The 17,131-nt window shown below is 40.0% G+C and overlaps 2 protein-coding genes across 3 annotated transcripts in view; one reads left to right on the forward strand and one right to left on the reverse strand.

Annotated features, from left to right (window-relative positions):
• The window catches only part of PDZD11 (PDZ domain containing 11), a 117,026-nt gene that overhangs the window by 40,735 nt on the left and 59,160 nt on the right, over positions 1–17,131 (forward strand). The gene's annotated exons all lie outside the window — the stretch shown is intronic.
• Positions 7,181–13,879, reverse strand: AWAT1 (acyl-CoA wax alcohol acyltransferase 1). The gene is made up of 7 exons (XM_079123916.1): positions 13,694–13,879; positions 12,662–12,769; positions 12,333–12,403; positions 11,176–11,380; positions 10,327–10,498; positions 8,298–8,497; positions 7,181–8,082 (listed from the first exon to the last, which is right to left on the reverse strand). Exons 1-7 carry the CDS (start codon positions 13,767–13,769, stop codon positions 7,928–7,930), a joined length of 987 nt encoding a protein of 328 aa, XP_078980042.1. The 5' UTR covers positions 13,770–13,879; the 3' UTR covers positions 7,181–7,927.

A 17,131-nucleotide genomic window follows, 5' to 3' on the forward strand; every position in this document is an offset into this window, starting at 1 on the left:
GGGCAGGAGTTTCCTGTTCCCTTATACTTCTTTCTTTCCTTTTCTTTTTGGTGCTGGAAATTGAACCCAGAGGCACTTTACCAATAAGCCACATCTTCAGACCTTTTAATTTTTATTTTGAGACAGAGTCTAAGTTACTGAGAGTTTTGCTAAATTGCTGAGGCTGGCCTTGAACTTGGGATCCTCCTGCCTCAGCCTCTCAAGTTGCTGGGATTACAAGCATGAGCCACTGCACCCAACCTCATCAGAGAGAGAAAAAGAGAGACGGAGAGGGAGAGGGAGGGGGGGAGGGGAGGGGATGAGAGGAGAGGAGAGGGAGGGGAGGGGAGGAGAGGAGAGGGAGGGAGGGAAGGAAGGAAGGAAGGGAGGGAGGGAGGGAGGGAGGGAGGGAGGAAGGGAGGAAGGAAGGAAGGGAAAAAAAGAAAGAGAAATAAAGAAAGAAAATAAAAGTTGCTGGAGGCAAATCTAGAGTGCAGAAGAATTTCCAGTAATTTATCAGATGGTCCATCTTCAAAAAGGGGAAGCCTAACTCCAAATTCCTTAATGCGAACTCTGCATAGAGACCTCTTTCCAGAATACAGTATGGAAAGCAGGGAGAAAGAGTGTCTCTATGGCGGAGAAACCGGACAAACACTACTTCAGCTAGTGATCAAGGTCTACACCAGCAGTGATGCTTCATGTTGATAGTATGTATCCCAGCTACAATGTGGTGAAAATGGCCCTTTACTTCTGCGGACTTCCTTTCTAAAAACCCATAACCCCAGTCTAATTATGATGAAAACCAAATTCCAGTAGAGAGGCATCCTACAAATGTACTTAACCAGCATTCCTCAAAATTGTTGAGGTCATTAAAAACAAGGAAAATCTGAGAAATTACTACAGCCAAGAGGAGCCAAAGGAGACATAAGACTTAAAGGAAGTGGGGCATCCTGCATGGGATCCTGGAGCTGTAAAAGGGAACCTGAATGAAGGATAGTTCATAATAATGTATCAATATTGGATCTTTAAGTGTAACAGATACATCATAGCAAAGATGGGGGAAACTGAGTATGAGGCACATGGGAAATCTGTACTATCCTTACGGTTATTCATTAAATCTGAAATTATTCCCAACAATAAAGTCTATGAAAACATAAACAAACTTTGCTTAGGGAAGGAGACCAGTAACATATAGACACATACATGGATTTATTAAAAATTATATAATATTGTATCATATATATTAATTAGCACTTTCAGTTTTTAAGCTTTTAAGGTAGGGATATAATTGATCATCATCATTTTATTATTATTCTTTTTCTCCTCCTCCTCTTATTTTGCAGTGCTGGGGATGGAACCCAGGGCCTCTCACATGCTAGGCAAGTCCTCTACCACTGAGCTATACCCCCAGTTCTCTCCTTTTTTCTTATAAATAAAACATTTAAGTGATGAGTTTTTCTCTCAGTACTGATTTGGCAGCAAGTTATGCATTTTTTAAAAAATTTGTTTATTTTGGAATAATTTTGTATTTACAAAAAACTACAAAGATGACACACAAATTTCCAGTAATACTTCATCCTCAGTTTTCCCTAATAATAACATCTATTTTTTTTTAGGTACTGGGAATCAAACCCAGGGATGCTCTGCCACTGAGCTGTATTCCCAGCCCTGTTTATTTTTATTTTGGAGCAGCGTCTTGCTAAATTGCTGAGGCTGACCTTGAACTTGCCATTCTCCTGCCTCAGCCTGTCAAGTTGCTGGGATTACATGTGTGCACCACCATGCCCAGCATATTAACATCTTATAGAACCATGGCACATTTGTCAAACTGAGATATTGACATTGCTACATTACTATTGATTAAACCCCAGACTTCATGGGAGACTAGCCATATGTATTTGTAATTCATCTGTAAAGAAGACTTGTCCCTTAGCCACCATTTATTCATTTATTTAATAATTTATATCAATATAGATTCACATTACAACATTATTTTATTATTAAAACATATAGGAAGTAATTTAATATATTATTAAATTTGATATTATAAATATAATATAGTATATGCTATAATATATGATAATTATAATAATATATTCTATATTATGAATAATATAACTACAATATAATTATTATATTCTATAGTTATATAATATGATTAAATAATAAAATAATGTTATTAATTAAATAACTTTTGTCATAATATTAATACATCATTTATAATACTATGATAATGTTTATAATAAACCATAAACTCAATATGGCATTATTGTATTATTTATATTCTAATCCATAATATAATATACTTTGGATTATAATATAATACTTCATTATTTATCATATTGCTCAAATTATTCCAGCTTTGGTATTGCAAGTTTTTCAGATTGCTCTTGTGTCCATTTGATATATCCTTAACTTTGTTTTTGAGTACTTCTTAGCTGATATTTCTAGGTGTTCCAGGATCATTTTGAATTTCCATACATTTTTATATGCATAGTTACATTTTATTCATTTCTCCCATCATATTCCATATCCTCTAAATTTCTTTTATGAGCCAGTTGTCAGGAGAATATTTTTAATTCCCATTCAGCTATGGACTCTAATTCTATATTTACTATTTATTTCTAAGTTTACTATAGTGTGTCCTGTGACTATAGTATGTAGAGATTCTATCTTTTTTATTTACCAAGTGTTTTATTTCCAACTACATAAATAATAATTGTGAATGGTTCATATACATTTGTAAAAAAAATGTAGGACTGGGGTTGTGGTTCAGTGATCGAACACTTGCCTAGCACATGTGAAGTCCTGGGTTCAGTCCTCAGCACCACATAAAAATAAATAAATAAAATAAGGGTATTGTGACCATCTACAACTCAAAAATATTTTTAAAAAAGAAAATATAATTTCTTGTCCTGCCCACTATGTTTTTATCATTTGACAACCTAGTTTATAGTGTTTATTGTATTATTCATTGCCATACTTTTTTGTTTGCAGTGCTGGAGGTGGAACACAGAGCCTTGCACAAGCTTGGGAAGTGCTCTACCTCTTGAGCTACACCCCAGTCTCCATACATTTTTGCCTTCAGACAGGGTCTTGCTATGTTACCCAGGTTGGTCTACAACTGCTGTCCTTGAGTGATCCCTTCTCAACCTCCAGAGTAGCTGTGATTGTCAGCACTTAACCACCCAGCACCTGCTTACACTTTTTAATTTTTTAAAGTCTTTTCAAATTCTGCTTTCTTTTTTAAAAAATTTGTTCTTTTTATGACAGTGGAGTGTATTTTGACACATTATATATACATGGAGTATAACTTATTCTAGTTAGGATCCCATTCTTGTGGGAACTTTTCTATGTTCATATATTTTTTAGTTTTTTGGTACAAGGGATTGAACCAATGGGCACTTAATCACTGAGACACATCCCCAGCCCATTTCGTTTTTTGTTTCTTTGTTGTTGTTGTTGTTTTTGAGACAAGGTCTCTCTAAGTTGCTGAGACTTTGAACTTGCAGTCCTCCTTGCTTTAACCTCCCAAAATGGGATTACAGGCATGCACCTTGGTTCCTGGCCCACACTTTTTTAAAATCAGAATTTTGTCTACTAGATTTGTTATATTCCAAGAGCAAAATGTTGAGGGCTTCGTTTATGTTATACAGCAGATACTTGATATGTGAGAAATACATCCCAAGACATAAATCCTAAGACTTATGAGTTCCATATTGCAAGGCTCTAACTGAAAATTTCAAGTTTCTTCTTCCTGTCCTTACTGAGATTAAACCATGCATCAAGAGTGACAAAATTAAGTTTAATTTTTTATATGGTTTAGTTCATTCACTAGCTAAGTTACTTGCTTTAGAAAAATTATAAATTGCCCACATCATGGGTCTTTTGGATTCATTCATTCAACAATTATTTCTTAAGCATCCACAATGAGTCAGGTACTGTGCTAGCAGGTGGGAATACAGACAAGCTACACATTCATAGTTCCTGTGTTCAAAGAGCTTCAGTGTATGGAAGCTTGTTGCAGATTGCTGAGGCTATATTAAATCTTCATTTTCTAAATATTTATGGTAAGTTTAGATTTCTCCAAACTTCTACCAGTTTTTCTTTTATGTAGCTTTTTTTGCCATCTGATTTAGCTTATTAGACTTTAATTAATTAATCTAGCACACTTTTGACCCAAATGTCCTGACTTTATCTTAGTGCTTTTCTTCTATGAAATATCTTACGAAGCTCCTTCTTTCCTTTCTGATAATACATGGAAATAGATATAGTGGCTATCACATGTCAGGCCCTACTCTAGACGTTGGAAATGCTACAACAAATATGGAGTAGTTTCTCAGGAAGCTCTCAGACTAGTAGGAAAGACTTGCCTAGGAACAGATAATTATGCTGTAGTATAATATGGCAAGTTCCATAGCAGACCCAACAAAAGGTTATAGAAGAATGAAGAAAGAATAATTCATTTTGCCTGCTGAAGGCTTCACTGAGAAGGTGATATTTGATACAGGTTTATAAAATGAATACACTTTACCACATAGAACATGAGAAGAAAAAATGAGATGTGAACATGTTCAGAAAACATAATGTTGTCCAATGTAGTACTTTAGATCATGATATTGGAGGTAAATCTGAAAAGATTAATAGGGGGATTATGAGGGAAAATGGCCTTCACGATGGCCCAATCAACACAATGACCCATGTGTGTAGGGAGGTGTTGAACTCCCTGATTGATTGCCTGGTTTTAAAACCACGGCAAGTACAGTTCTCCCCTCTATGGGAGCCCTCTGGACATCACTTAAGTTGTCTGTTCACTTTCTGCCTCCACCATTACCTAGTGGCCATTTGGTCCACTAGGGGTCACTCTCCTGGCCAAACATTGGAAATGTTCCTTCCCACTTACATTCATTCCATGATTAATCCTTTGCTGGTGTTCACATAGGAATTCACTGTGACATCCAGAGTATGGAGCAAACGTTAAAAGTATTAGGGTATCTCAAAAACATTCGCAGAGGTGTGGAAAGAGGGAGCAGGAGACAGATTGCATTGTCGGGGAGAGGGTATGGGTATGGAGGACTGAATTTTTGAGGATGAGAAACTGGCTGATGGTATTAAGAAAGCATAGGCTTTAACTGCCATCCATCTGTTCTTTTACTTTTATAGGAAGCCATGACCATGAAATACAGATAATCTTGTTCCCATGTGTGCTCTTGGGACTTTTCTGGAAAATGCTTCTCTCACTTACCTTTCCTAGAAGAAACAACCAAAATAGGTAGAAATGATTCAAATCCAATTTCCCTTTTAATTAGTTACCTCTGAGCATTCCCTATGAAGTTTTGATTTGGTTTATTCCTAAAAAGGCATATTTCAATCTGGATGGCTCCCAAACCAAATCAGCCACCTTCTCTATAGTACTAGCAACTTTGTTTGCCATACTGAGGAGTTTGAACTTTATCCTGTAGGTCAGCATTTCCAAGACTGTATCTATAGGAACACTAAATGTTCCATGAGGTGTTATTTGAAACAAGGGTTTCGTTTTCAGATATGCTTGTGAAATAATACATTCTCCCTTTTGGAAAATGACAATGTCCATTAGTACAATAAAGATCTTAAACTATGATCTGGGGCTGTAGCTCAGTGGTAGAGCACTTGCCTAGCCCATATGAGGCACTGCATTTGATCCTTAGCACTGTGTAAAAATAAATAAAATAAAGGTATTGTGGCCATTTACAACTAAAAAAAATTTTTAAAGACTGAAATACATCAATAAATACATCTAACTTTATCTAATCCATCAACCACCACACTTAATTTTACCATTTTTTTGTGCATTAGTAATTAATGTCTAAGGAAGGTTATTGGTACATAGAGCACAATTTAGGATATTCTGGTACAGACAATTTAGGAACAATAATGTATTTTCAGCAGCAATGTGACTAGTCAGATTTAAGTTTTAGCAAGATTACCCTGGAAGTAGTCTGCTGGATGGGTTGATTACAGTGAAGTTTATTAGAATGAATAGCAATAGTCTAGGAATTTTGGTGAGGGCCTTGACTAGGTGGTGGCAGTAGAGAAGGAGAAAGGGCACTGGTTCGATTAGGATGTTGGGAGGAGAGAGATTATTTACCTGGTACTGGGTACACTGAGGGTCAGGTGTTTGTTGGAGATTGCTAAATTGGCTATACTGGGCTATTGCTTATGAGGTAAATCTAGGTTAGAAATAGCTATTTTGGACCTGAGACAGTATAAAGTGAGAGAAGAGGGTGAAATCCCTCTAAAGCCCAATAGGTAAGGGTTAAGTGAAGGGGGGGGAAATGCTAATGGACTAAATGGTCTTTGAACTTTTTGTCATTTCATTTGTTTTAAAGCATTCTTTTTATTTAACCTTTATTTGTTTATTTATTTTTATGTGGCGCTGAGAATCGAACCCAGTGCCTCACACGTGCTAGGCAAGCACTGTACCACTGAGCCACAACCCCAGCCCCAGTCATTTCATTTTTGAAGCATTCCTCTTGTGGTTGCCTTGTGAAGGAACAGACATCTATGTTTTTGTTTACTCTTTTACAATTTTAGAATGTAGCCTTTAGAAAAACTTTTTGATAGAATTTAGTAAGGACTAAATGTAGATATCAAGTGGATAGTTGCAAATACCTTGAGATTAGGAAGTCAGGGGATCATTATTAGGACAATGTGACTTATGTGCAATTGTCTATGCCAATTGAAAAAAATGATCCTGAGTGAGGTTCATTTTATGTATCCAAAAGGCATGCTTGGAAGTGGTGTGTGCATAAAGTAAGACTTCATATTTTTTCAGTACTGAGGATTGAACCCAGGGGTGCTTAACTACTGAGCCACATTCCCAGCCCTTTTTATTTTTCATTTTGAGACATAGTCTCACTAAATTGCTGAGGCTGACTTTGAACTTATGATCCTCCTGCCTCAGCCTCCTGAGCTGCTGGAATTAAAAGTATGTGCCACTATGCCCAGCAGGACTTCGTATTTGAGGACAATAGACTCTCACACAAAAATTCGTACATGAATGTTTACAGCAGCACTATTTATAATAACTAAAGAATAGAAACAGAGGCTGGGGTTGTAGCTCAGTAGTAGAGTGCTTGCCTAGCATATGTGAAGCACTAGGTTTGATCCTCAGTACCACATAAAATAAATAAATAAATAAATAAATAAATAAATAAATAAATAAATAAATAAAGGTATTGTGTCCATCTACAACTAAAAAATTTTTTTAAGAAAAGTAGAAACAGCGCAGATATCCATCAGCTAAAGAGTGGATAAACAAAATGTGGTGTATATGATCATTGGAATATTACTCAGCCATAAAAAGGAATAAAAAGTACTGACATATACAGTGACATAGAGGAATCTTGAAAACAACCACAAAAGACACATAATATATTGTTCCATTTATATGAAATACTCAGAATTGGCAAATTCATAGAGACAGAAAGTAGATGAGTGGTCATCAGGGGCTAGGGGGAGTGGGCAGTGACTGCTAATGTTTACTGGTTTTTTGAAAATGCTGAAAAAATTCCAAAACTAGATAGTGGTGGCAATTATACAACTCTGAATATACTAAATATTGCTGACTTTTGCACTTTTAAGCAAATTAAATATATGATATGAAAGTTATATCTCAATTTTAAAATCGTATTAAGATTTTAAAAAATGGCGTGAGGGCTACCGAGCCATCATTCGAGTTCATCAGGATCTGGGGTGTCAGGCTCAGAGAGAAAAGCCAAGAGGATAAAGTGAGGCTCCTCAGGGACAACTCCTGAGAGGGCATCACTGTGGCCAGGAAGGAACTCCTAATGCCCTTCCCTAACACACAGCTTTCCTTATCCCACTTCCTTCCATTTCTTTTGTTAGCAGCGAGTCTCCTCTCCAAGGCAGATGCTCCTACATTCACTCAGGCACTCAGTCTCTTCAGTTACAAGAAAAGCAGCTTCTGGGCATCTGAGCAGCCATATCGGGTCTTATGCTGGTCAAACAGTTTGTGCAGTGCATCCATATAGAGTGCGTGGTATTTGTCCACCATCTCCTGGCTTGGATTTTCAATTTGGGGCAGTGGCAGAGGCTCACCGACTGCCAAGAGAAATGGGAAAGAGAAGTGTGAACATGCTAGAATCTTCTTTTCCTTTGGCCTTCTCTCCTTCCCTGTGCCCAGCCCTCTGGCAGTCCAAGTCAGCTCCCAACTTCTCCTTGGCTACCACCCTCCTTTGATGGAGGCAGGGCAGGGAAGGCTGATGTAGATGTTGTGGAAGAGGTGTAGTGATCTTGGGGCTAAAAGCAGAACTCACCCACTGTGACAATAGGCCGGCTATATGGTAGGAGCCCAAGTGAGCCTTGGCGGAATCCTTGTCCATAGAAGACACAAAAATAGAAACCAAAGATACGACGGAAGAAGCTCTGGAATTTGTACATGTTGCTGTCCTGGTGAAATACCACCTGGTCATACACTTCAGTTTCTCCAAAAGTGAAGGTAGGGACCAGATGAGCCCTGTAGGAAAACATCAGCTTTTTTCCCAAATGGACTAGGGTGGGAGCCTCCCTGAAAAACATTTATTCATAGCCGGGCTCCCATCTTTTTTTTTTGGGGGGGGGGTACTGGAGCACCCAGGGGCACTTTACCACTAAGCTACATCCCCAGGACTTTGTTATTTTTGGAGACAGGGTCTCACTAAGTTGCTGAGGGTCTTACGAATTTGCCAAGTCTGGGGATCCTTCTGCCTCAGCCTCTCAAGTTGCTAGGACTACAGGCATGTGCACTGCACTTGGCTGGGCTCCCATGTATTACGATAAAATCTCAGGGACCTAAAGCATTCCTGTTTGCACTAAACAGTGCTCCCCTACTTAGTATCTTTTGTCCTGAAATGTTTGAGGCCAGTAGAGTGTTTTCCTTGGGCCAGTATTAAGGACAAGATATGGTGATGCACGGAGAGAAGAGTTTGGTAGAGATCCCCAGAGACCCACATTGTGAAAATCTTCCAGGTGTCAAGGAGGAGAACACTTGACTCTTTCTGTTAGAAAGCATAGAAAAGATGAGGGCACTTTTGCATAGATACACATATATAATATGTTCCTCACTCAAGGGGGCTATGCATAAGATATTTTGTTCTTGGATCATGGGATTAGAGCAGAAAAAAGTTGTTTCCCTTTCAGAGACCATGATAATCTACCCTGAACAGTGCCCTAGGTAGAGAATCAGGCTCCTTAAGTTTCTCAAATGAGAGAGAAGTAAAAAAAGAACACACTCTTTGTTGTACACATCTTTGTGAGTTGCTAATAGCAATCTCTCAGTACCCTGACATATGTTACCTTACTGGTTCCTCACAGCAAAGACAGTAGAGGACACAGTGGAGGAATCCAGGGCCCAGTTTCAAAAGGAGAAGGTCACTCAGGCAGTCAGGGTATGGCAGGACTTGGACTAGAACCCAGAACTCCCTGCTCCAAGCTCAGAGCTCTGTCACCTATATTCTATTCCAGTCTGATGGCAGGCCATTGGGTAAGATCCTTAGATACGCTTCCCTCTTCTCTGAGTGTACAATGGGATAATCATGCCTATATCTAGGGAGCTGGATGCTGACCTAATGGAGGCACCCTATACCTCTAGCATCATATTCCTTCTCTGTATCTCTTAAGTCAGAGTGGTTCACATTTATCGAACACTTATTATATGCCAGGCACATGGTAAGTGCTTTATGTGGGTGAATTCATTCAAAGCCCACAATCACCCTATGAAGCAGTGACAAGGATTAGTAGCCACATTATGAAGATGAAAACATCAAGCCTCAGAATGGTTAAGTAACCCATCCCAGGGTGCATTGTAAGTCATGGAGTCAGCATATGATTTATTAATTATAATTATTATTTGTCATGCTATGGATAGAACCCAGGGCCTTGTGCATTCTTGGCAAGTACTCTACCACTGAGCTACACACTATCCTATAGAGCAAGGATTTTAAATCAGGCCCCTGACTCCAGCTCCTACACACATACTTACTCTGCTGTAATGCCTTCTGCATTGCCCATTAACAGACAGATGAAGATTACATCTCTCAGTCATGATAGAGATCATGTGGGCATCATCAACATACTAAGGGCAGCCCTAGCCTCTGACATTGAACCTGGTTTTATGGTTTGGCTTCCTGAAACTGGTCCAGCTAGTTCAGGAATGGATGAGAGAAACCTTTTTGAAATTCTACACCCATTTCTCTTACTCATTTGTAAGTTCCTTGAGGGAAAGACTCTATGGGATTCATCTTGGCATCACCTACACAGTCATGCTGCTCAGAGAGGGCAACCCACTCCTCTGAAAAGGACACCTACCCATGCTGGAGGGCTGTGCGCACAAACCCCTTGCGCTTCTGGAGGATGAGGGTGGTGGTGTTGGGCACACTTTGGAGGGCCTCTCCCACTCCTCCCACTACAATGCCCACAAGGTTGCCAGTGCCATGGCTCAGCAGGTAGTCGATGGCTGGCTGGCTCACAGAGCACACACCTGGAGAGAATCAAGCAGAGACAGGAGCAAACTGATCAGGAGAGAAGGCGGCTGTGGATAAACCAAACACATTCCACTTCGAGGCAATACACCCATTTTGCAGGAGTCACTGGATGAAAGCTACAGCAGGAAGATTTTTAGTGGGATAATCAGAAGCATTTTCTGAATCCCAACTTGAATTTTATTCTTTCCTTTTCCATTGATAACCACGGCTGTTGTCTATTGAGCACATACTCTGTGCCAGGCATTATATTGAATGCTTTACTTACAGTATCTCGTTTAGTTACCATACCATGTCCGAGGTCAGATTATTACCATTAGCACCATTTTACAGATAAGGCTACTGAGGTCAACAGAGATTAGCTAATTTGTCCAAGATCACATAGCAAGTAACAGAGCCAAGCTTCAAAGCCAAGCATATTAGTTCCAAAACATATGCTTTGGACTACTGTGCTATGATTATGAGGAAAGGGGGTTTAAAAGGGCACATTTCCAAGCATAGAAATGGATCAGAGGGGCTGGAGTTGTAGAGCACTTGCCTAGCATGTGTGAGGCACTGTGTTTGATTTTCAGCACCACATAAAAATGAATAAATTAAAGATCTGTCATCAGCTAAAAAAAGTATTTTTTAAAAAAAGAAATGGATCAGAAGCTCCAATGAGTATGATCAGAAGCACCTTTGGCCATGAGATAGTCCCTAATAAGGGGAATCTTGAAGAACCAGGACAGTGTTGCCAAATGAGGAGTGATGCCCGGGAAGGTCTTCGAGAAGCCTGTGGCCTCTGTGCAGAAGTTACAGAAGGCACCGAAGGTCAGGAGGCCATGGGGGTGAACCCCCATGAGGTAGTTGTGCTGGGGTGGCAGGTCTTTAGTCTTCAGGATCTGTAGTTATGGAGAGAAATGTGAAGTGGTTGGAATGAGTTCACATGGGAAAACGAAGGTGAAGATACTCAGGGATCTGGGTGCTTTCTGAGACAGTTTTCGAATAGATAGAGCATGCATGGGTTTCAGAGGCCCAGGTGTTGGTCTCCTCTTTCCTGGGGTAGCAAGGCAGAATATAGGCCAGCTGGAACTGCCAGGCCTCTTGCCTGTGGCTGCAATTACTCTCAGCCATCTATGTCAGTGTTCTTGATGCGTGCTGTCATTTTCTTTGAGTGCTGTTACCTGATGAAGACCAGGAAGCTCTGTTCTAAAACATCAGGGCAGAATTCATGAGTCCCTATCTGTTCAAATATATTCTTAAGAATTAGAAAATAAATAAAAATAAAAACCAGAGTAGTCACCTACTGCAAAGAGTACCCAGAGGATGAGCAGAACAGTAAATTTCTAGAACCTCTTCCTAGTATTGTTTTCCCACAACCCCCTTTTATTATCGACCTCAGTGACTTTTATTGAATCTTGAAAACCCTGCATACATTTCACCATGTCTGGGAAACCTTTCCTTAATATTCTCCATCTGAACTACTTCTGTGCCTTGTAGCAAACTGTGATTATATATGCATCTGTCTTCCCCATTAGATGTGAGCTCTTTGATGGCAGAGAATTGCATCCTATCTATTCCTCTTTACCCCAAATATGTGGGTCAGAGGAGGATTTAGATCTACGTTAAACTGAACTGAACTCTTATTTGCCTTCTATCTGTGTCATCTGGCAGGTCATTCCAAAGGTGTCCAAAATATCCTAGCAGAATGCAGAGGACCCTGAGGTTATCTAACATGGACTGAGACTCCTCTAAGATGCTTATCTTCCTTATGGATAACCCTAGTTATTTGGTAGCAATGACAAATATTGAAATTTTGGAATCTGTGTGGGACACTGAATAAGAGACACTTACTGTAATGGGGAAATAGTCCCTGATATGAGTCCAGACACACCAATTCCTTACCCAGGCTGAACGCCTTCCACCTGAAACAAAAGTTCCAGAAGGAAATGATATCAGTATGTGCCACTCCACACCTCTCACTCACCCAGGCTTCCCAGGCAGCTTGGACAGGCGATAGCTCTGCTAGAGAGGCAGTAAGGAAGAGACCCTAGGATGGTCCTGGCTGGTGTAGCTGCTGTGACTCAGAACTTAGAGGAAAGGCCTGTGGTATGATATGCAGGACTCACCATGCAGGGATGCAGGTTAAGATGGAGCAGTTCTTCTAGGTCCAACAGTCTTACCTTGCTCTGGGGTCTTCCAGTCCAGGAACAACCAGACAAAGTAAAATGCTGGCAGTGGCCACAAGGATGTAAACAGCAGGTAAATGAACAATGGCTGCAAGATCCAAACTGATAAGGGAACATGTCAGTTCAAATTTGTACTGCCAGAAGAACTTGACCATGTTTAGTTCCTTTACAAGCTCTCCATAATACTCATACTTCTGGTCCTAGCCCTCAGCACAGTCCAGACCCTGTGCATCCATCATCCATGGCCCCCTGTGCTTCAAAAATTTCTTCTACTATTTACCATATGAAAGTCCTATTTCTCTTCCTACTCCTTGTCGCTGTCCCCTTGCCTCTCTGCTCAGTCATCATCTTGTACTCCTGCTCTCTTCTTGCCATCAACTTTATTTTTTTACTCCTACCCCCATTAGGAAAACATTTTTTTTCTTGTCTCCTATCTCCCTTCCTATCCATTATCCTTGAATCCTTGTTAAACCACTAACCCATTCTCCTTTACATCTATACTATCCATCTCTCTCTATACCCACTCCACCTAACATCTTCATTTCTCTACTGTTTCTTACTCACCATTCTTGTCCTCTTGCTCATTTATCATTCATTCTCTTGCCTTGGTCTCCTCCCCCATGCTACCACCCCTCTCACAGAGTAGATAATTCTGTGATTCACACATAGACTAACTTCTCTAACTCTATATTACTAAGGGTTCCTTTGTCACACTCCACATGATCATAAAGGAACACTCCCGAGGTCTCATTTTCCCTCTCTAGATAGGGATGGATAGGAAGTAACTGAAATTAGTTGGATAGCTCATGCCCATCATGACCCTGTGCCACCCACTTCCCTGCTCTTGCTAGGCCCTGGGGCTGTATCTCATACTTCTCCAGAGCACTCAATGAACTTGAGACTCCTTGGCTCTACTCTCTACTACCATCTCAGCTGATCAAAAGTTCAAAAATGGAACTTCCCATGAAATCACCCAAGATCTGGTCCTGGCCTCTGACTTTGTCTTCTTGCTAGGTCAGTACTCACAGATGGCAAGGTAGCTCAAGGGCCAATGCAGAAGACTCAGACTCTGGAAGTGATTAGGCTGCTTAGAAAAAGGCATGATGCCCAGGAGCCTGAGGGAGACAAAGATCCCAGAGCAGTGTTCCAAGGTAAGGTGCTGTCAGTCTCTGGAAGCTCGCTCAATAGTGAATGTATATGATGATTATGAGGAGTTGGTGCCTGCCCTCTCCCCTCCTTGTCCTCCCTCCCCCCACCCACTGCAGAGGCATGCTCTGAAGTGCTGAGGACTGCCCCATCAGGTCAGGCCCAGCCCATATGCCCTTTGACTCTCTTTCCTGAGATTATTAGGACATCAGAATGGAGAAAGGAGAGAAACACTACCATCTTGTCGGAGTGATGCAAAGATCCAGAGAGGGGAAAGCCCCCTCACAGGGCACTCAGAGACCATTGGGGTTATGAGTTTAGGGAGATAACTGGTGGGAAGAAAGTTTTGGAGAGGTCATGGGGGTGAGGAGCACCGTGATTAGGTCTCTGCTGCCCTGAAGTAGCACAGTTTCTGGATACCCTGCCCTGATTACTTTTTATTATAAAAATTTCCAAACATACATAGATCTAGACATTTCAACAAATTTTCATGTTCATCTTCAGCAACTACTGTTCAATCCCCAGCACTGAAAAAGAGAAAGAAAAATACCAAAAACCGAAACCTAAGGAAACATCAGCATTAAAAAAAAAAACAACTATTAATATTTCATAGATCTAGACATTTCAACGAATTTTCATGTTCATCTTCAGCAACTACTGTTCAATCCCCAGCACTGAAAAAGAGAAAGAAAAATACCAAAAACCGAAACCTAAGGAAACATCAGCATTAAAAAAAAAAAAAAAACAACTATTAATATTTTGTCATACTGATCTCATATACCTACCCACCCCCACCTTTTTTGGGAAGTATTTTGCAGCAATTCTAAACCATCAGGTATTTTACACCTAAATACTTTATTATGCATCTACAAAAATACAGATATTTTCTTCCATAATAATACCACCACTATCACCTTCAGCAAATTTAACAATTTCCTAACATGATCTATACCAAATCCATATTCATATGTCTTTATATTTGGCTCTAAACAAAGTTCATTGGTTATATTTGGATATTAAGTGTCTCTCTTTTTTTTTTTCTTTCTCTCATTTAAAATAGAACCCAGTCTACGGCCATACCACCCTGAACGCGCCCGATCTCGTCTGATCTCGGAAGCTAAAATAGAACCCAGATGCAAAATAAAAACACTTAAAACAAATGTATAGCTTAATAAATTATTATAAGACAAACACCTTATAAGCTGGGTGTGGTGGCACACACCTGTAGACCCAGCTACTTGGGAGTCTGAGGCAGGAGAATCATAGGTTTGAGACCAGCCTCTACAATTTAGCAAGACCCTGTCTCAAAATTAAATTTTAAAAAAGCCAGGGGTGTAATTCAGTGGCAGAGCACTTGCCTAGCATGTGTTAGGCCCTGATTTCAATCCCTAGTACAACAAATCAACAACAACAAAAACCCACCTAGAAATCACTGCTAAATAAGGAGGTAGAAATTTCTTAACCACCCCAGAACCCTCTCCATGTGCCCCATTCCATTACAACCTTGTTCCTCCCCAAGTAATCATTATCTTGACAGAGTCATCATTTTCTTACTTTTCTACAGTTTTCATACCTATATGTACTTTCCTAATGACTATGGTTTGGTCTTGCCCATTTAAAAAAATTGACATGTCCTTTAAATGTTCTCTCTTTAAATTTTTTTTTAATTTTGGAATTATTTTAGATTGCTGAGGGGGGTTGCAAATGTAGTATAGAGAATTCTCCATACCTTTCACCCAGCTTCCCCTTTATCCTAACATCTTATGTGACTATGGTGTGTTTATTGCACCTAAGAAATCAATATGAGTGCATTTTTATTAACAAAACTCCCCACGTTTTACTTGAATTGCACCAGTTTTTCCACACGTCCATTTCATGTTCCAGAATCCCATGGGGATTCAACATTGCATTTAATCATCATGTCTTCTTAGTCTTTTCCAATCTGTGACAATTCCTTGTGTTTCTTCATCTTGGCACCTTTGAATGGTTCAAGTCTGTTTTAATGTTCAGGTTGCCCCTCCATCCTGTTCCTTTCTTTCAAATTTAGCTGTTGAAGAACCTACAGCATTTGACCTGTGGAACTTCCCACAGTCTGGATTTTGCTTATTGCACACTTAGGGTGTGCTTCAGCATGTCCTTCTATATTTTCTGCAGATTGGCAACTGGATTCAAATACTGGATAGACTACCGATCTGAAAAAAAAAAAAAAAAAAGAGCTAAAAAGAAAAAAAAAAAAGAAAAGAAAAAGAATACCAATCTGAACCCTTTGGCCAGATCTTAATTCGCTTTTAATATACAATGATCTCCTTTCCTATTGTCCTTTTTTTCTTCATGGATTTAACTTATTGAAGACTATTTTTCCCTGGAGTAGGTCATTCTTCTAGGCTTCAGCACCAGTTCCATTAGCAGGGATGGGTATGGAGCCTGGTTCCTAGGTGAGTTCCAAATATAGGCCAAAGTGGATAGGAGAGACAAAACCCTCAATCCCACTGATTCTGGTTGCTTACCTTTTTGTAACTTTATGCCTATTAAAGCAAATCAGGCTGTGTGTGTTTATGTGTTGTTTTTCTGCTTTTCATACCTCATGATTGTATGAATCTAAATGGATTGGGACCATATCTTATTTGTCACTATAACCGTTCTTAATATCTAGAAAGTGCTAGGCCTTCAGTGTTGAATGAACAATGTGAAGTGAGTGTCTTAGTTTTGAGGTCTGTGATCAGACAGCTTCTTACATATAATGAGATCACAGGAGTCCTATGGAAGAGTGTGTCCTGGAACTTCAGGAGACAATAGGCTATACAGTAATAGAGGACAAAGGGCATATTACAAAAGGGGAGAATAAAGAATGAGAGACAGGAAGCAGGTGCTGACCTTTGAGGCAGTTTGGCAAAAAAGAAAGCTCCTTATACTTTGCCTCTCTTACCCCCAAGTGCTTGCTGATTAGAAACCAGCCCGGGCCCTAGAGCAAGCATTAGCACTCAGGTATTGTGGCACCACTGCCCTGCCGATGTGTTGACATCCCTGTGGTTGAGGGCGGGGCCTTATCCCTGGCAATACAGGGGAGCTTAGCACTCTGCCTTTCCAGTAGACCTGCATCAACTCCCTCTCCACACTCTCTCTTCCTTGTAAATTGTCTTCTCCAGGAAGCAAGCCTCCTGGGTTGCTTTTAATAATGTGTGACTTCTCAGTTTTCCTCCTTTATTTCCTCCTGCTCCCCACCCCAGAAAAAGGAGGTAAGTTGTTGAGAAGTGCTCAAACTACAGAAAGTTGATCTGTGTATCAGTCATTTTGTTTAGCACCAGATTCCAGCCCTTG

The sequence above is a fragment of the Sciurus vulgaris genome (assembly GCF_902686455.1).
Source record: "Sciurus vulgaris genome assembly, chromosome: X".
NCBI classification, from domain to species: Eukaryota; Metazoa; Chordata; class Mammalia; order Rodentia; family Sciuridae; genus Sciurus; species Sciurus vulgaris.

Excerpts from the sequence above, each read along its gene's own strand:
- AWAT1 (XM_079123916.1), bottom strand. The coding sequence starts at position 13,769 with ATGCCTTTTTCTAAGCAGCCTAATCACTTCCAGAGTCTGAGTCTTCTG. Across the intron at positions 12,770-13,693 it reads CTTGAGCTACCTTGCCATCT|TTTGGATCTTGCAGCCATTG; the intron begins GTGAGTACTGAC and ends TTCCCTTATCAG. Across the intron at positions 8,498-10,326 it reads CGCACAGCCCTCCAGCATGG|GGCTCATCTGGTCCCTACCT; the intron begins GTAGGTGTCCTT and ends GTTTTCCTACAG.